Genomic DNA, 19,845 nt, shown 5'->3' with positions numbered 1-19,845 from the left:
GCTCGTTATTAGTGATTATATATATTTTCAACAGAATTCAAGAAGAGCGTGATGAGAGACATAAAACAAAAGGCAGATTAAGTCGATTTGAGCCACCTCAGTCAGATTCTGATGGTCAGCGTCGTTCTAGTAAGTGACATTTATTTTAATGTTTGTTTTTGTGACGAACTATTCCAAAAACTAAGAATTGTTTTCTTTTCCCCCTTTTAAAGTGGATGCGCCTTCAAGAAGAAATAGATCATCTGGTGGTAATACAGTTTTTTGCTTTTTTTAATTCATAGAAATTGTCCAAACTGTGTATTTTGCAGGTTATAATTTTTTCTTCTCTTTGTCCTAGTTCTCGATGATTATGCACCTGGCTCACACGATGTTGGAGATCCAAGCACTACTAATTTATACCTTGGAAACATTAATCCACAGGTAATATTAGAAAAGTAAGATGAATGTTGGCTCATATGCTGTATACTTTTGTAGGAAAACTGCTTTGCCAGTCATTAAAAAAAATGAAGTCAAGAATCTGAAGTAAGCAGATTTGGTGGAACTAGATAAGTCTCTAAAATTATCTTGTGAAATTGAGCCTTAGCGGTATGGGCCGAATTTTCTTGCTACAATTCCTAAGGGCTTGTCTCCTCTTTTTTTCTTTTCCTTTTCTTTTTTTTTTTTTAAAAATTACATTTATTTAGCTTTTCTTTTCTTCTTCTTCTTATTTCTTTTAAAAGCTTTTGGCTGCGTTGGGTCTTCCTTGCTGTGCGCAGGCTTGCTCTAGTTGCAGTGAGCGGGGGCTACTCTTCGTGGTGGTGTGCGGGCTTCTTGTGGTGGCTTCTCTGTTGTGGAGCACGTGCTCTAGGCATGTGGTAGTTGCAGCACCTAGGCACTGTAGTTGTGGCACACAGGCTTAGTTGCTCCGCGGCATGTGGGATCTTCCCACACCAGGGCTCAAACCTGTGTTCCGTGCATTGGCAGGCAGATTCTTAACCACTGCACTGCCAGGGAAGTCCCTGTCTCCTCTTGCTGTAACTGGACTGTCCTCTGATTTTGAAATGTTTTGCTAGGTGCTGATTTTATTTATCAGGATATGACCAGTGGTAGACAATATTCTTTTGAGACTGTCCCTTTCTGATGCATAGCCTACTTCCTTATGGATTTTTTTCTTTTTTCATCTTAATAATAGCAAACTAATATTTCTGCTTTGTCTTTTATATTTTAATTCTTTCCCCTGCTTCATTCTTAATTGTTATGGGGAATGTAGTGGTTGCTCTGCATAATAAGATCTTTTAAATAATAATATATATTTTGGACCTCATTGCATACTTACCCTTTTTTGTTTTCTCTGTTCTTGATTACACTGGCAGCTGGGTGCTGGAAAAAGAAAAAGTGACCAGATCCTTTATTTCTTTCATTGCCAACAAATATTTCCTCCTTGACTTAAGTGTGGTAATCATTGCTGCCTGAAAAAGGTTGCTAAATGCTGAACAAACCATTGCTGTAGAAAGCGTATTTTAGGTGCAGGATCTCAGAAGGAGAAAGAGTGAAGGTAAAGGTGTGCTTTTGATTTCTCCAGCCACCCAGCCTCTTCACCCGGCCACTTACGTAAAACAGAATGTTTCTGGTGTGAAAAGATTTGCGCGTGCCCCATGAAGGCAGGATTTTACCCTTGTAGAGGTCCCAGTACTTGAATGGAAAGCTGTAGCATTGATAGATCTCTTCTCATTTTGCAAAAACTGCTCTGTGCTGCATAGAGTTCTTTCTTCTTTCCTCTTTGCTTACCAAAAATATCTTATGCCTTACAATAGATGAATGAAGAAATGTTGTGCCAGGAGTTTGGAAGATTTGGGCCCCTGGCCAGCGTGAAAATTATGTGGCCCAGAACTGATGAAGAAAGGGCAAGAGAGAGAAATTGTGGCTTTGTGGCCTTTATGAATAGAAGAGATGCTGAAAGAGCTTTAAAAAACTTAAATGGTAAGGAAGCCCATCTGTAGAACTCAGATATTGCTTTGGTTTTGAAAAGTATTTATAAGAACTCGAGGGGAAAAATGGACCAGAAAGGTAAAGGTTAAACATGAAAATTAATTTAAATCACCAGAGAGCCCTTATTTTCTTCTGAGAGTTACCAGGGTGACTTTTCTTTTCTTTCTTTTAGGAAAGATGATTATGTCTTTTGAAATGAAGTTAGGTTGGGGTAAAGCTGTGCCTATTCCTCCACATCCAATATACATTCCGCCTTCCATGATGGAACATACGCTTCCCCCACCTCCGTCAGGACTGCCTTTTAATGCGCAGCCTAGAGAGCGATTAAAAAACCCCAATGCTCCCATGTTACCACCACCTAAAAACAAGGAGGATTTTGAGAAGGTAATTTAAAAAATGTATATAGGGCCGCATCTAATTTGTAAATACTAAATCTGTGGTAGTATTTCTTTTCAACAATTTATAGAAAGTGTGTGTGTAATTCTGTTTGGCAACTCTTAAAGAAAATGAAATAACTTAGATGTGTTCCCTGCCTTAGCCCATGGAAACCCTGTATTGGGATGCTAGGTCATATTTTTATTTGTGGCTATCATTCCTTTTTTGACCACTTATTAAGTTTTTTTTTTTTCCTTTGTCCACTGTTGTATCCAGGTTTGCTTAAGTGTAGTATCTAAATTTACTTTGTTTTGAGAAAGTGATACTTTGTATTTGGTTAAGTGCCTTTTCAGTTAGAAAGACTCCTAAATAGTTAAATTGTTTGGATGGCAGCTAGCTAATAACTTCGTTTTCAAGATCTAAGGTATTAGAATATTTGAGAGCATATATGGTTTTTAAAAAGTTAGCTACTCTAGTAAAAGCAAAGGGTGAGTATTTTCTTTTTATTAAACATAAAACCAACTTAATTTCAAGTTATAAGAATTTGTTGGTTCTATTATGAATTAATTACACTTAAAATGACAGGGCTGGTTTTAAAGGCTTGGGAACAAAGTAGCAAACTGTATGGTCAGAGGCAAACAGTTAATGATTTCACAAATTAAAATCTTTATCTGATAATTCTCAGTGTAGTACCTATTTCAGTGCATTGATGTGCATTCTGGCAGGAATGTTCTGATTCTTTGCATTTGGTGAACGTTTACTGTTCACTGAACACATCCATTTGCATTTATGTAATTGCTTAGTGTATAATTACTTCAAATGCAGTGATTGCCTGCAAAACTTGTGATTAGATGTGTAGTATTTTCAATGCATATGTATATTTTTGCTTGTTACTTGTTAACAATACTCACATATTCTATGTTTATTATCTGATGTGACTTCATATACAGACTCTGTCGCAAGCCATAGTCAAAGTGGTTATCCCAACAGAAAGGTACATGTTTTTCTTTATTATTACTGATCTAAATATAGACAATATCCCCTTCTGAATTAAAAAAAAAAATGGTGTTGAGGAAAAGGTAGTATCTTGACTGAGCAATGGTTCCTTCCCAGTACTTTTTGGGGGGGATATGTGAAATTTAACTAACTTTAGTATACTTTGCAATTTTATGTCATTATCTTTTTTGTTTTATTGTTACCAATGTAGGGTGTTTTGTAGCTTTAGTAGTTAGAATGTGTTTAATAGATTTAATCTGGAGTTGTTAGTCTAATACCATTAGACTATTGGGATGGGAAAATAGGTGTTTTAAATGTATCTTAAATTTTAGATAATGTTACATTTTGACCCAATCTGTTATTTTTTTCCTTGGTTTCTGAATTGTCTGTGTTTAATATGCAACCTTAGTTTGAGTTTTCCTTACTGAAAGCATACCTTTATTTTTCCTAAATGATTTTAAGAAGGAATTTCTATTATTCTCATGAACACTGACCATAACTAGAAACTTTTTTCATGATAACAAAGGTGTTTGGAATTCTTTTATTTTCCTTTCTTCCTTTTTTTCTTTTTCAACATAATGTTAAAGCGGAAGAATTCATGCTGTAGGTATGCTCTTGCTCAGTCAAGCTAAGCCTTTTCCCAAACACAGGAACACAACACTGGTTGAATAATAACACAAAAGAATACCAAATTCTCTTTGACATTGGCCTTGGTGAGCAACACCAGCTGAACTGTCTGCGGCAGCGGGGGACCAGGAAAACATCATGGGATGGATTGGGAAAGTATACAGTTTTTGACCAGACATTGGTACGATCGACTCCAATAAATGTGGTTTTATTATAACTGAGAGACAATTTTTGTTGTTGTTGCCCAGAATAAGATAATTACCATTTTAAAATAAAATAATGCACTTTAAATTATACCATCTTTTTGTACTACACTGTTTCATTCTGATAGAAAAGTCACCTTTTTAAAAATAAGCACATAATCCTTAAGGAAAAAAGAGTAATTACAGTTCTTAAGAATCTTGAATTAAAGTTAATTGTCAGATTTTGATTTTAAATAATCATGAAACATATTAAAACTTCTTTTAAACTTTAAATTTTCTAAAAATAGATATATCAGTTACAAGCCTGTTTAAAACTATAGTGGGTTTTTTTTTCCACTGGTAAAGCACTCACAGGAAAGTAGTATATTGGCATCACTTAAAAAGCATATATCCAGTATTAGCTTTACATGTGGCTCAGCTTATTTCTAAACAAAATTTTGAGTGTACATTTTGCTGTAAAGTCTTGACTCACCATTACAATGAATCCTTTGTTTTAAACTTGCTAAATCATTTTTCATCTATCTTTAATATGCAAGTCAAGTTGCTTTTGACTTAATTCATACAAGTTTCTGGATGTGTAGTATTTGTCCACCTAGTCATTGATTTTATATATTATGATACATAAAATTTCCCTTTAATTTGACATATACCAGTGGGAGTTTTGGGACTGAATCAATACCATATCTCCCTTCTTTTAAAACAATGTCATTAACCACATGGATGTTGAGAATACATTCTCATTTGGTTATCAAGACCTGCATATTTGCAGACCAATTAGTACTTCTGTGAAAGAATTTTTAGATTTAAAATTGATACTTTTGGGTTTTTGCTTTAACAGTTTGAGGTTGAATTAATAATTTTAATATATAGTTTTCCCTCTGTTAAAGATTTATTAAACCTTCATATTTTTCTTTGACCTCTTTTAGGAGGTCAAAAAAATTCATTTTTTCACTATGTAGAGATTTTAGTGTCCACTTAAGTAGGTTTGTTTGAAAACTGAGAAATTTATAATCAGCATGAGATAAATTATTTTACTGTTCATGTACTCTGAAGCAGGGCTTTATAGAGCAAAAAAAATGTCTTATTCTATAACTGTATATTTATTTATATTCTAGCAGTTATATGAACTTAATTTGAGCTGGGAATGCTAAAGGTGTAATTTAGTGTGTGCCTTGTACCAAGAGCCAATATCCTTTTGCTTTTCCCATTTGTTATTTGCCAACTCTATATGGTGGAGACTGGTGAAATGAGAAATCAGAAGTAGCTGTCATAAGCTGAATCATTTTTGCCTGACACTGTAATCAATGTCTAAAATTGTGTTTGGAGCCTAATAAGGTATCAGATTTTAAAAATAAAGACTTTGTATAAGCCCAGTCAACAAAATGACGACTAAAAAGTTACATATGTTTATTTTTGGCTTAAATATTGGGAAGTAATTGTTACGAAAAATGGGAAGGGCATATCACCAATGTCCCTTATTTCAGAATATTTTGGAAACAGGACTCCATTCGTTTAAGGCTTTGGCAATATAATTGCTTTATTGATTCAGAACACACAGGCAGAATTATACATGTCATGAACTATGTGAACTAGTTTGAAGTGTGGTCCAAAGGGATGTTGCCTCATTAAAGGTCAGATTCAATAAAAACTCCATCTGCTATATGTGTACCAGAAAAGCACAGGAGTTGGATGGATTTTTTTTTTATTATTATTAACTCAGACCTTAAACTTGTTAATAGTTGTGCATTTTTATAAATTATAGTCATGTATATAACATTTCAATATCACTACAAAAGTGCTTGGTTTAGGAATGTTTTCTTTTAAAACTGAGATAGTGTGTAAGTTTTTAGATGGTTATGATAACATGTAAGCTTTAAGTTACTGATTTTATATATTTGCAGCTTTCCAGTTAGTTGTGATTCATAATTTAATGTTTTGCATTTGGAAAGTAAAATTAAGTGGGTATTTAGACATTGAAATCTTTATTACTGTGAAGCTGTGTTGTGGTTTCCCACCCTCCCTTCCCTTCCCCTCCCACTCCCTTATCCCCATTGCCCCACTCCCTCTTAATGCACAAGGTATTAACTATGCTCCAGGTTACTTTCTTGGTATAAAATTCTGTATTAGTCAGCAGAATAATCTTTTTCTGCACAATTATAGTAACTTAGGTCAAGTGTAGTTTTATTTAGTGGTAGGTCTGAATCCATTTTCTTTAACTGTGTTGTTGTTGTAGGAATTTGCTCGCCCTGATACATCGAATGATAGAGTTTGTTGTACGTGAAGGGCCAATGTTTGAAGCTATGATTATGAACAGAGAGATCAACAATCCTATGTTCAGGTGTGCATTTTTTTTTATTGTGGTAATAACATTTACATGTAACATACAACTGACCATTTATATATGTACAGTTCAGTGGCATTAAGTACATTCATGTTGTTGTGCAACCATCACCATAACTTTTCACATTTTCCATAACTGAAACTCTGTACCCCTTAAACAATAACTCCCCATTCCTTTGGTCCCTCAGCCCCTGGCAACCACCATTCTACTTTCTGTGAATTTGATTACCCTAGGTACCTCATCTAAGTGGAGTCATACCTTATTTGTGCTTTTGAGACTGGCTTATTTCACTTAGCTTAATGTCTTCAAGGTTCATCCTTGGTATATAGCATGTGTCAGAATTTCCTTATCTTTTAAGGCTGAATAATATTCCATTGCATGTATATACCACATTTTGTGTATCCTCAGATGTGCATTTTTAAAAATACTTTAAAATTAAAAATACTGAAAGAAAAAAGTCCTGAAAGTATGAGGTTATTTTCGTAATGGGGTGAGAAGGCAGTTTTAATAATTAGACTAGAATGTGCCTGGGTCAATTTTCCAGTGATTTCCATGGTTTGATTAATTAAATAGCTTTGTTTTTAGCATTCTCTAGGAGGAAAATATTTTTCATTGTGTTTTTCAATGAAAGAGTCTTTCATAAGCAAAATACGGTAGAATAAATGAGGTTTATAAGAAACTACTTACCTTCTGAATAGTTATATCTAACACTTCATTTGCAATTTACTTAAGTCATTTAAAAACCACTGCTTTTGGGCTTCCCTGGTGGCGCAGTGGTTGAGAGTCCGCCTGCCGATGCAGGGGACACGGGTTCGTGCCCCGGTCCGGGAAGATCCTGCATGCCGCGGAGCGGCTGGGCCCGTGAGCCATGGCCGCTGAGCCTGTGCGTCTGGAGCCTGTGCTCCACAAGGGGAGAGGCCGCAACAGTGAGAGGCCCGCGTACCGCAAAAAACAAAACAAAACAAAACAAAAAACACTGCTTTTGAAATTATATTTTGGGAAGATCTCTCCATTGCCCGACACAGTACCTGACACATAGTGTTCAATAAAACTGATTGTAAGACTCAGCAAGGTGCATACATACCTTCTGAGTATTAGTGTCAGTCACAAAGGCAGTCTGGGGTTGGGGTGAGGAAGGGGATAGATGGTAGTCGGTGAGGATTTCTCTTCAGGGATCTTTGCTTTTGGTTTTCTTTAGAAGTAAATAGACAAATAATATTTCTCATTCATATTTACTTGAAGATAGTTCTCCATTAAAGAATCCAATGTTTAATTTTTTGTTTGTTTTTGTTTTAGATTCTTATTTGAAAACCAGACACCAGCCCATGTTTACTATAGGTGGAAGCTTTATTCTATTCTGCAGGCAAGTATAATCAACTACTTTGTTTAATTTTGACTCTGAGGTATTAGATCTTTCTAATAACATTCTGGACACTTAACTAGGGAGATTCTCCGACTAAGTGGCGGACGGAAGATTTTCGTATGTTCAAAAATGGATCTTTTTGGAGGCCACCACCGTTAAATCCATATCTGCATGGGATGTCAGAAGAGCAGGAAACAGAAGCTTTTGTAGAGGAGCCTAGTAAAAAGGGAGCACTTAAGGAAGAGTAAGATTTTTACCTTTCTTGTTTTATATTCAGAAAAGTTGCTTTAATGGTCACTTTAATTAATGGTCTTAATAAGATGTGTTAACCCTAAAATAAAATGGTTTTTAAAATTTGTGATTGTTTAAAATAGTAACATCTCTTAACATATGCATTGTAATTTTAAAAATCTTGGCAAGTATTATAAGTGTGTGTCCTATTCAACCTGACCTCTTCCTACTGATAAAAATTATTGATGATCTCTTAAGTGATGGTACTCCAGCGGTGGAATACTTTATATATTCTTATAGGAATTATTTCATGGCCCTTAGAACTCTTGCCTCTTTGAATGCAACGTAGAGGTAAAGTTATTTTATGGCTTAGTGAAGTCAAATGGGTGACTGCAAAGCTGCTCCATGAAGTGCCGTGTGCGGCCACCATGGAAACATGTTATTATTAGTGCTCAGTCAGCACTGCTTCAGGGCAGTTAGCCTGGTTTAAGAAGCAAAAACAAATTTAACTGTTGAAATGTTTAGAGGAAATTCTGTATACCTGAAGGGGAGAAAAAGGCCAAAATAATTTTTAGCTTATAGGATTATATACTTCACTGTCAATAAATCTTAATGCTAGTTGCATTGATGCATTGTTTGTGAGAGCATTGCTGATAGAGAACTATAGCATTTGAGAGTATATTTGCTTCTGAAGATGTATGTTCATCATTACTTTTGCCCAGGGATCTGCATACTCAGCCCATAGGCTAAATCTGGCTACCTCCTATTTTTGTAAATAAATTTTTATTTGAACATGGCCATAGCCATCCTTTTACATGTACTCTGTGGTTGCTTTGGTGTTATAGCAGCAAAGCTGAGTAACTGTGACAGAGACTATGACTTTCAAAGCCTAAAATATTCACTCTGTGATCCTTCACAGAAAAAGTTTGTCAACCCTTGCTTTGTATCCTGTCCTAATCCTATGCAGAAGTGCTAAAGTAACAAACTTCCTTCAAAGGAGAGTGAAGACCATGAAGGTTCTTCAGTGTAATAGGATAATAGGAGTGGGACATTCGCGAAGACTCTTGAAAAAATGCCTATAATTTTAAATTTACTTAATTTGTAAACTAAAAGTCACTAAAATAATTTATTAGTTCCTGGGATAGTTTTCTTCCCCATATAAATTCTTTAAAAAAAGGTAACATATTTGGAATACGTAACACAAATCAGACTTAACACAATTTAGTCTTCAGAGTTTTATCTGAGTGGGTTTTAAAGAAATTAACTTGCGAGCAGAAAGTATAATGGCATTTGAAATTTGTATTTATAAATACTTATAAGTTAAAAAATTCGTATTCAGACAGAGGGACAAATTAGAAGAAATTCTGCGGGGGTTAACTCCAAGGAAAAATGATATTGGAGATGCAATGGTTTTCTGTCTTAATAATGCTGAAGCTGCTGAAGAAATAGTGGATTGCATTACCGAGTCATTGTCCATCTTAAAGACACCCCTCCCCAAAAAGGTATGGGAATACTTTCTCCTAATGGAACATTCAGTTAAGTGAAGGAGAGGTAATAGTTGACTTCTATTTGAATTGAAATTGGTTTCCTTTTTGAATGAAGAAGTTGACTGAAGAAATCTTTCTCGTGGAGTTTCATTTTCCTTCTGCCTGGGAAACTTATCTTAGTTATTAACACACAAATTATCAACAGATTGAAATGTAAATGAGTTACAACTTCTATCCCTGCCCAAGTCATGGTTGTGGTGATACTGAATTTCTTAAAACCCTTCTCATTAGTTAGGATTATTAAATTATGGCTAAACATTGGCCTTATGCTGTTGATTCAAAAAATTTCAATATGGAAATATTTTTAGTAATGTTTTTTGCTGTTGGTTTTTATTTTTAATCCATTTTATGCTATCTTTTGGTATTCTAGATTGCCAGATTATATTTGGTTTCTGATGTTTTGTACAACTCTTCAGCCAAAGTTGCCAATGCTTCCTATTATAGAAAATTGTAAGTATAGTGATGTAAGTTGATATGCCTGAACTAAAATATTTAAGGGTAAGGAGCTCAGAAAAGAGGATAGTTTAGTTAATTAATACCCTCAATAATAAGAAATAATTTGAACTTCTTCATAGTTCGTTTAATATTCTAAAAATTGGATTGTATTCATTGAAGTAAACCACTTTAAGGTAAATTATTATAATCTTTTGCAAGTTTTTCTATCAGTTTCTTGATTAACTATTAATAAAAGAACAAATAGGAAGAGTTAAAAATCACTTTATTCCTATTGTGTATTTAGCCACTTGTGTAATAAATAAGCTGAAACACTAGAAATAGTGGCCAACAAAGGAAGAAAACAAAGGAGCATTAACTATTTATAGAATCAGTGTTCTCTGATCATCATTGTATTGGTTGTAGTTCATTGTTAATGTTTTCCTAGGCAATAGGAAATTATGTTGCTGTATATTGATATATAGCTCTTCCTCAGTTCCCCACAGTTCCTTTTTGGTGTTTATTTTATGAATTAGGGAAGCTTTTCTTTAGGAACTGGCTCTGAAGGGAAATTTGGAGGTTTGGGCCCTAATCTTAGCTCTGCTATTCCTTCTTTTGCCTTGGACAGGTCACTTACCTTTTCTATTTCCTATTTTATAAAACAAAGAGGTTGGACTAGATGGCTCAAGGTATCCTAGATGTAAAAGTTCCTTGTTAATTAAGGGAACTAGTTCTTAAGGCTCTTCGTGCGATTTTGCAGAAGAAAAATTCAGAATAATAGGAGTTAAAGTTATAGTTTTAGAGTTTAAACACCTAATTCTTATTTTTAAAGATTTACTTGATTAATTTATTTATAAAATTAAAAGTCCAGAGTGGTTTTCATTGGCTAGCATGTTGAAGTAGATAAGGATTTTTAAACACATTCTATTGTAAAAAACATATTATTTGAATTTCAGTTTTGAAACAAAGTTGTGTCAGATATTTTCAGACCTCAATGCTACCTATCGTACAATTCAAGGCCATTTACAGTCTGAAAACTTTAAGGTACGTTTATTGTTTGGGTATTTTTGCCCTAGTGTTTTAAATGGGAAGTAGGCGCCGGGAAGCACATTGGTGGGCTAAAAGAGTATGTTAAGTAAGTGTAAGACATAACTTAGATGTTTCAGAAATTATTGTTTTAAAATTTACTGCCATTTTACCTTCAGTGTCAAAAAAAGTCTGAAATTTTAAAATATGTCTAGTGTTTTGTTGGGTGTCTGTTTTAGTTTTAATGGTTTTATTTAAACATTTTAAATATTGGTCTTTTCACAGAAAACACTCAGAAGATCACTTGTTTTGTAGTGGTATATATTACTTGGCTGGATTAGGAATATAGTTATTCATGTTGAAAGTATATTCAGTTGTTAATTTTTTATTAACTCTCAAGCTGTAGACCAATGTTAAGAAAAGTCAAACAGAATACCTTACTTATAGTTGAAAAAATAGATACACTTTCATGGGAAGAATACTCATTAAGGAAATTTTTAGCTTGGGAAGATGCCCAGTGACCCTACCCATTTAGGGGATTCAGACAAACAACTCCATTAAAATTTTTTTTGACCTCAAATTTTGACCATAAGACAGAGATTATAGAAAAGTTTAAGGAGGGGACAGAGAGAAGTGTTAGCCAGAATCAAGAAGTACTTCATCGGACCATAAAGGAATTCAGATCAAAATGTGGGCTACCTTGATATCCAGCTTTCATAAGTTTCTAAGCTAGTGTTTCCCAGAATGTGGCCTCATGTGTACCACCAGTGGTATGGGACCTTGATCTTAGGTGACTGAGAGCAAACAGTTACTGTTTATTTTTTTATTACATTTATTCTTAGTTTATTTCCTCTTTTAATGGGGAGGTAATATTGATTTTTTTAAAAAAATATTGTAATGATGAATAGATATTTCCCTTAAACTTTAAAAAGAATATTGGTTTAAAGGAAAATTTAGCAAATTGTGATGGTCATTATCATGAGATGACATTGGATAGTTATTGCCCTGAATGATAATTCATTGTCTTTTTCCTGTTAGCAACGGGTAATGACCTGCTTTAGAGCATGGGAAGATTGGGCAATTTATCCAGAACCATTTTTGATCAAACTACAAAATATTTTCTTAGGACTTGTAAATATTATTGAAGAAAAGGAGACAGAGGTAGGTATTCAGTGTATTTGTCCGATTATCTTAAAATTTATTTCTGGAATGCTGTGGAGGTATGATATGTTACAAATGTAACATTTCTTTGTGGAAAATGCCTACTGCTTACCACTAAACAGTGGATTTTTGTTGCTGGGATTGCTGGAGCCCAGGACTTGAAATTATATGTAACAGGAATTCTCTGTTTTGTGTCCTTATGTGAAAATTGGTGACTTTTTTATTTGATGACATAAAAGGATTTATAGTATATTAGTAGAAAAAAACCAAGTAATAGAGTAATGTATATAGCATGATTTCGTTTTGTTAAACCAAAAATAGCTGTGTAAGTAAACATATACCTGAAAAGATGCACCACAGTGGTAGCAGATTGTATTCATCACCATTCTGTGTTTTTGTATTTTTAACCTCCTCAATAGTTCTTAAATCCATCATCTTCATTTCTACCATCCTAATCCAGCTATCATATTTTCACTTTTACTGCTCCAACCACATGGTCCGTATTTCAGTTTCTTAAATATGTTTCCTCCTACCATACATCTTTGTACATGTTCTTTCCTCTTTCTGGAACATCTCTTCTTTATCTGAGACACTTCGGATCTCAGCTTGAGCATAAATTCATTGAGCCTTCTCAGACCTCTTTAGGTGGAACCTACTTATTACACATTCTGATAACACAGTGCACCTCTTTGTTATAGCAGTCATCGTGTATTGTTGTGATTATCTGATTGTCTGGCTCCTTCTCTGCCCCACTGTCCCCCCCACCCCCTAATTGTACTAAGCGCTATGACAGGAGGGACTAGGGCACCAAGGCTCATTTTTGCTCATCATTGTATCCTCAGTGCCTCACATGGTACCTGGCGTAATTAAGTACTTGGTAACTATTTGATAAATATTGCACAGATGAATGCGTCTTTGTCAGCTGGATGATAAAAATATATTCTTATTATATCCTCACATTGTACTTGGGAATGTTGGTTGGTTTATACTGGATTGCAAGTTAATCTTTTAGCAATATGACTTTAGCAAGCAAAAGAAAATGTTACAGTAGTGTTTTTATAGGATGTACCAGATGACCTTGATGGTGCCCCCATTGAGGAAGAGCTTGATGGTGCACCTCTAGAAGATGTGGATGGAATTCCTATTGATGCTACTCCCATTGATGACCTTGATGGAGTCCCTATAAAGAGCCTTGATGATGATCTTGATGGAGTGCCTTGTAAGTTCAAATTTCAAACTCATTAAATCTAGCTAATAAGTTTGATTCCAAGCCTCTTTAATTTCCACACATGCTGATATGGAAAAAGGTTATAATTTCTCAGTAAGGTTGTCAGTCATTAACTTTTTTCTGTCTTTTATTTCTGACTTTTCAGAATTGAACAACCCAGTAATACATTTGTGCCAAGAAAAAGGTTTCCTTTCTGGTCACATTTATTTGTTGGGACAGTCAGCCTCTTACAATATTAGCAGGTTTTTCCTGTCTTGTTAGGAAACTATAGGCAAAATCTTGTGTTCAATTGTATGCATAATCCCAGGTGCTTGGTTTTATCAGTTCTATTTTTATTATTAGTTTTCCTAACTTATAGATTCAGTTTTCCTATTTGCCTGAAATCATTTTTGGAAATAGGAAGTATACATAATCTTTAGTACATTTGGATTATATGTTAAAATATTGAATAATATATGAATTCTGCAGTTTAAACAATAATTAGATAAAGGTACTAAAGTTTCTTTTACTTCCTCAGCTTCTCCATTTGCTTGCAGTAACCACCTCTGTGTTCTGAGTGTGTGTGTGTGTGTGTGTGTGTGTATATACACACACACACACACACACATATGCATATGCATATGTATAAATTATATTTATACTTATATATTTAAAAATTGGACCTCAGGTGCAGAGAGTTGGATTAGTCATAATCCTTGTTCTTGACACTAGCATTATTAGTCCATGTGTGACCTTATTTAATTTTACTTTTTAATAATAAGTGAATACTCATGAGCTCCTTAAGTCATCCTCTAGTAGTCAGAATTAATGGCTCATCTTTCTTCAATAGTGGATGCGACTGAAGACTCAAAGAAGAATGAGCCTATATTTAAGGTTGCCCCATCAAAATGGGAAGCTGTAGATGAATCTGAATTGGAAGCACAGGGTAAGTAAAAATACAATAAATACAAAGCTTTAAAAACTTGAGTACTTAAAATTTTACCAAATCGTTGTGTGTGTGTACATTTTCCTTTTGTATTTTATAACATGTTTCAACCTTAAGACCCAGTGTTGTCATATTTTATGTCTAGTGGCTAAGTTTTCATTGTGGTTGCTGTTTAAATTTTCTTAGATCCTTCAGTTTGGATGCTTCAAGAGTAATCAGAGAAATCACTAAAAACCTTTTAGGTTAAGCCATTTCAGTAGAAAATGTAGATGGGAAGCTGTACCTATTTGGAAGTTTACTTAGAGGTCAGTTTCAGAAAAAACAAAGCTTTGTCTCTCTTATAATGCTTGACTTCTTAGATGCAGTTTAGACCTGTCTTTCATACTTGCTTGGACATGTATCCTAGCGCTTATAATCTGTAATTGTTAATTTAGTATTTGTAGGTTCTAATGAAATAAATCTTACCATCTAGCATAGAAATAAGGATGACAACATTAGTTGTCACCTCATGAATTTGAATAAAATTATAGTGTAGGTGTGAGGAAAGAAATACATTTAGTACATAGAAATGGCTATTCAAAGAAAAGATAAATGTAGATAACTTCTGTAATATAAACTTTCAGTTCTAAAGCTGGGCTTCTACTGTGCTGCTGCAAAAATGCTGATTTACCTTATGGAATTACATCCTTTTTTTCCTTCCATTCAGCTGTAACAACTTCTAAATGGGAGTTATTTGACCAGCATGAAGAATCAGAAGAAGAAGAAAATCAAAAGTAAGAATCTAAGTTTCGAATATACTCAGTTTCTTATTGCATATACACTCCCTTTTTCATTAAGAGGTATGCTTGAAATAATAGTGAAGAGGAAAACTTAACTCTTAAAAAAACTTGTTTTAAGAGGATCATTTTTAGTTCTTCATTGTTTTTCCAGTGAATAAAGAGCTTTTGCTTTCTGGTTTTGACGCATCTGGTTTCACTTTGCTTTTGAGTTTGTTTTCCTATGCTAGGTTATACATTCTTACTTTGTAGTTACTAAACGGTCGACTGCATTTATTTTAAATCTTTGTCATCAAGTATTGTTTTGGCTCCACAAAAAGTGTTTTTTAAAATGTGAATGGGAAGGTTATGCTCCTTTTTGGGGGGGATTGTGCATTGCTAAGAAAAATAATGCATTATGACCATTATGACCGTTATGTTATTTAAATGTTAACACCTCAGAAGAACTAAGAATAACTAAAAGAAAAAAACCATTTTACCTTTATTTTATGGAGAAATTATAGTTTCAGTTTTTGCTCTTTGGTAATTACCCCCGGTTGATTTTGAGTTTAACACTGAATGTGATTATAGGAATTCTTGCTCCCAAATTCTCCTGCAAGTTTATGCTGGTAGTTTTTTTTTTTTTTTTTAAGATAGCACTTGACACCTTTAAAAATCATTGCAAAAAAAGTTAATTTTTTTTTAATAGGGAAAGAGATGGCATCAAAGCAGAGGTTTCTGGTTTTTGGGTTTTTTTTAAAATCTTCTTTTATTGTTTTCATATGGAAGAGTGCACAAAAGGAAAAGTCCCTTTGTGTCCCAGCACAATTTGAGCATTTGTGTGGATTCAATAAGTGGGTGTTAGCATTTAGATTTAAGGCAATATGATTGATCAGCATTTGTGGAAACAGTTTGGTATGAGGAAGAAAACTTGGCAGTGGTGATGTCTTTCCAGAAACAGTGTGATCAGAACAAGTCAGCAATGATTATGACAACATGTTTACAAAATATAGATGTGGTTCGCTGATGGAAGTACCTCTCTGAGGCTGTTTAGGAGTACAGGAATTGGAAACAGTCCAGTTTGTTTTCATTTTTATGTCTGCAGTCCCATCATTAGTAACATCTCTCACCATTGTAGAATCGCTGCTTTTTAAAATGAGTATGTGTATTCATAAAATAATTATTTAAGGGAAGGGAAGGGTAGAAAAGCCATTGCAGAACCCAAATATTGTTCAAGTGGTTTTGTTTCTAAAGGTGCTAATTTTTTTGCATTGAATTTGATATTTATGTTAATGTTTGAAATGTGAAAGCATTTTTGTGTTGATGGTAATTGTACATTCATACAGTGAAGCACGGATCACTGAAAATATAATTTATATTTTTGATTTTTCCTAGGAGCTCCAAATAAGTCATGATAACATGAAAATAACTTTTTGAAAACAGGGAAAAATACTTTTTCACATATTACTGCTTTCTGGTCCTTGAAATTTTCTTGCGCCTCACTGCTGCTCTCTAGTGGCTGAATCCAAAATGCCTTTTTACCAAGGAGCTGCTTTTTTTGGGCGGGGGCGGGTCAGGGTGCTGCATTGGGTCTTCGTTGCTGTGCGCAGGCTTTCTCTAGTTGCAGTGAGCGGGGGTTACTCTTCGTTGCGGTGCACGGGCTTCTCACTGTGGTGGCTTCTCTTGTGGAGCACGGGCTCTAGGCACGCGGGCTTCAGTAGCTGTGGCTTGCGGGCTCTAGAGCACAGGCTTGGTAGCTGTGGCTCCCGGGCTTAGTTGCTCCGCGGCATGTGGGATATTCCCGGACCAGGGCTTGAACCCGTGTCCCCTGCATTGGCAGGCGGATTCCCAACCACTGTGCCACCAGGGAAGCCCTGGAGCTGCTTTTTGACACTAGTAATTATTGTCTTTGCGGCAGAAGGGTGATTAAAAAATATATATAGCACTACTAATGCTTTGGAGAAAAGTTCCAATAGTAATTTAATTCGTTTGTAATGAATTCTGTATGGGTTTAGTCTTGAATTTCCAGTTCTTTACAAGAAGAGCAAGATGAGGCTGTGATGAGATCTGAACCTAGAACTGGTAACTAAGAGCTAAAGTCAAAGCCAATTAGAACAGATCACTCAGGCCTTACAAAATTTAAATAGCAGCTGTAAAGTATGTGTGTATTTTAAATTCTCAAATTGTAGTGTAGTTCATTTTAAAAGTCTTAAATAATATGATTAGTGTTTAGTGTCTAGCCACCTATATTCTTTCTCTGTATGTATAAAAGCATGCATATCTATTTAAAGCATAAATTATGTACTATTGTACATACTATTCTGTGACCCATGTTTTTCACTCAAGTGTCATGGGTTTTGTTATTCCATGTTAGTCCATATGTTTATCTGCTCTGTATTCATCTGTGGTTGAAAGCAAGCATTCAGATAAGTGTACAAGGAAGTTTATCAAGGAATATTTCAAATTGCAAAAAATTTTTTTTGAAAAAATTGTAAATAACAGGCTGGAATTGGTTAAGTAATCTCCATTGAATAGATAACACAGTTTCATTAGCTGTGTTGCATCTTTGTTGATTAACTCTTTCCAGAATAATCCTTCAGTAAATAATCTGTATTTACACACACACACAGACACACACACACACACTTTAACCACTAAAAGCATCTGAGACACTTGTAAAACTATTTTGCACCATAAAACAAGAAATTCTCGTTCTTCTAAAAAATTAGCTAAGAACTGCATTTAGGAAGTTTCTGACAAATTAATGAGAAATATTAAGTAAAAGTTTATTTCCGAAAAGAATATGTTTTTTAATCGTTGGTTTTGACTTTTTCCTCTTTTTTTCGTCACCTGAGTATTGTATTGAGTTGTGCCTATATGTGCTACTAATGATTTGTGGGGCTCTGAGAGTATAAAGTGTGAAAAGCATTTTATTAGTATTCTGGAAAGGACCTTTAAATGAGAAATTAAAAAGCTAGTACTCTATTTTTATCTACCTTGCTTAAATTTTTCTCATTCAGTGTGTGACTCTAAAATAATTAAAATTTTATTTGGAAAGGATTTGGTTATAATTGTTTTTATATTATTATGAATAGTTTTAAATATATACTAAAAGAACTTCTCTTATTCATGGTAGAGGGTAGTTAGTACTCAAATACCAATATATAAGGGCTTATCAGGTTCAAATATTAAGGGAAAATGGCATATATTCTAGGCTGTGCCAGTAATGTTCATATCACAGTATTGTTTATGAGGAATTTTGTTTGTATATACATAAACATTTTGAGTTTGTACATGGAAGACTTGTTTTGCCCAGATCCAACATTTACACTCAAAAGGCCCAGTCCCAGAGCATACAACCTTTTTTTTTTTTAAGTCCCATCATTCTTTGTGCTTCAAGAACATTGAAGAACATTTGTTAATCCTATCCTGGCAATGATGAGCAGCTTGTCATAGTTGCTCCCCTGTCTGTTTCTACTCGATTGCTTCTGGAAGGACAGGAGAATTTTTCTTTGTTGTATCCTTAGCTATGGTAGTCACTTAGTTTATCATTTTCTTTTTATCTGACATAGAACCAATACAACTTTCATAATCAACTATGACATGAATACTAATGTGTGCTAAAATTTAAAATTAATACACTGTTTTGTTCTTAGGGTTATGTGTTAATTAGATAAGGTCTTTTACTTGCTGCATAGAAACTCTGTGACTCAAACTTACGTATTCTCTAGCTTACAGGCTCTGCTGAAGGAAGGGTAAACATTAGGCTTTTTAAACATTAACCATCATGAAATCACTCTGAACTATGAAGTATGCAGAAATCACTGATTGATTAGTCATTTCATTTAACTGTTGCAAGGAAAATTTGTGGCAGAATGAAAACCACAGAAATAACATTAACAGAAGCAGAATTTTTAGAAGTGTGATTATGTTGAAGCTCACATTTTTTCTATGGAGGAAACATAAGAGTTTTATAAAATTGTTACTTGATCAGATATTTAGTAAAAAATGTTTTAGTGATGAATTGTCCTCTTATGTTTTGTTAACATTATTTAAGCTCTAAGGCAGTGAAAAATCAAAAAGCTGTACTGTAAAATGTAATTTTTTTCCTTGCTGTTGTGACATACAACGTATTCTGCTTATTTATTTCCAAAGTCAAGAAGAAGAAAGTGAAGATGAAGAAGATACTCAAAGTTCCAAGTCTGAAGAACATCATTTGTACTCTAATCCAATCAAAGAAGAAATGACTGAGTCCAAGTTCTCTAAGTACTCTGAAATGAGTGAGGAAAAACGAGCTAAACTCCGTGAAATTGAGGTTAGTATTGCATTGAAGTTTAAACTACACTACACTGGCCTTCTTTCACTTTTCCCACCAAACTGTGCTTCCTCTTAGAATCATACCTTGGTCCATACTGTTCCCTCTCTGCCTGGAAACCTTCATACCAGCTGTCTTCCTTCAGGCCTCTTAGTTCAAGCATCTCTTCTGTCTTTCTGTTACGATTTTACATGTGTTGTGGTGTGTGTATTTTTTTTTTTTCTTGCTTGCTTGTTTAGTGTGTTCCCCACTAGGCTGTGATTTCTGCAAGAGTAAGGGACCATGTCTGTTGTCTGTTCATCATCATATCTCCAGTGCCTGGCACATAGGAGATCCTCTGCAGATATTGATG

General features: G+C 34.4%; 1 protein-coding gene across 3 annotated transcripts in view; it reads left to right on the top strand.

Annotated features, from left to right (window-relative positions):
* U2SURP (U2 snRNP associated SURP domain containing) overlaps nt 1-19,845 on the top strand; it is a 55,039-nt gene that overhangs the window by 23,115 nt on the left and 12,079 nt on the right. Inside the window, exons 8-24 of one of the 3 annotated variants that reach the window (XM_030873297.2) lie at nt 35-129; nt 213-245; nt 338-420; nt 1,794-1,959; nt 2,141-2,352; nt 3,294-3,337; nt 6,403-6,507; nt 7,807-7,873; nt 7,954-8,117; nt 9,444-9,606; nt 10,022-10,101; nt 11,040-11,127; nt 12,148-12,270; nt 13,333-13,489; nt 14,328-14,423; nt 15,130-15,196; nt 19,334-19,493. In XM_030873297.2, the coding sequence (XP_030729157.1) occupies nt 35-129; nt 213-245; nt 338-420; nt 1,794-1,959; nt 2,141-2,352; nt 3,294-3,337; nt 6,403-6,507; nt 7,807-7,873; nt 7,954-8,117; nt 9,444-9,606; nt 10,022-10,101; nt 11,040-11,127; nt 12,148-12,270; nt 13,333-13,489; nt 14,328-14,423; nt 15,130-15,196; nt 19,334-19,493 (1,903 nt within the window). Of the gene's footprint in view, nt 1-34; nt 130-212; nt 249-337; nt 421-1,793; nt 1,960-2,140; nt 2,353-3,293; nt 3,338-6,402; nt 6,508-7,806; nt 7,874-7,953; nt 8,118-9,443; nt 9,607-10,021; nt 10,102-11,039; nt 11,128-12,147; nt 12,271-13,332; nt 13,490-14,327; nt 14,424-15,129; nt 15,197-19,333; nt 19,494-19,845 lie in introns of those variants that run through there. The other 2 variants (XM_030873295.2, XM_060298514.1) reach the window with 2 other exon arrangements.

The sequence above is a fragment of the Globicephala melas genome, chromosome 4 (assembly GCF_963455315.2).
Source record: "Globicephala melas chromosome 4, mGloMel1.2, whole genome shotgun sequence".
In the NCBI taxonomy this organism is placed as follows: domain Eukaryota; kingdom Metazoa; phylum Chordata; class Mammalia; order Artiodactyla; family Delphinidae; genus Globicephala; species Globicephala melas.
The sequence above is the reverse complement of the archived record's forward strand: the minus strand, read 5'-3'. Positions and strand labels throughout refer to the sequence as shown.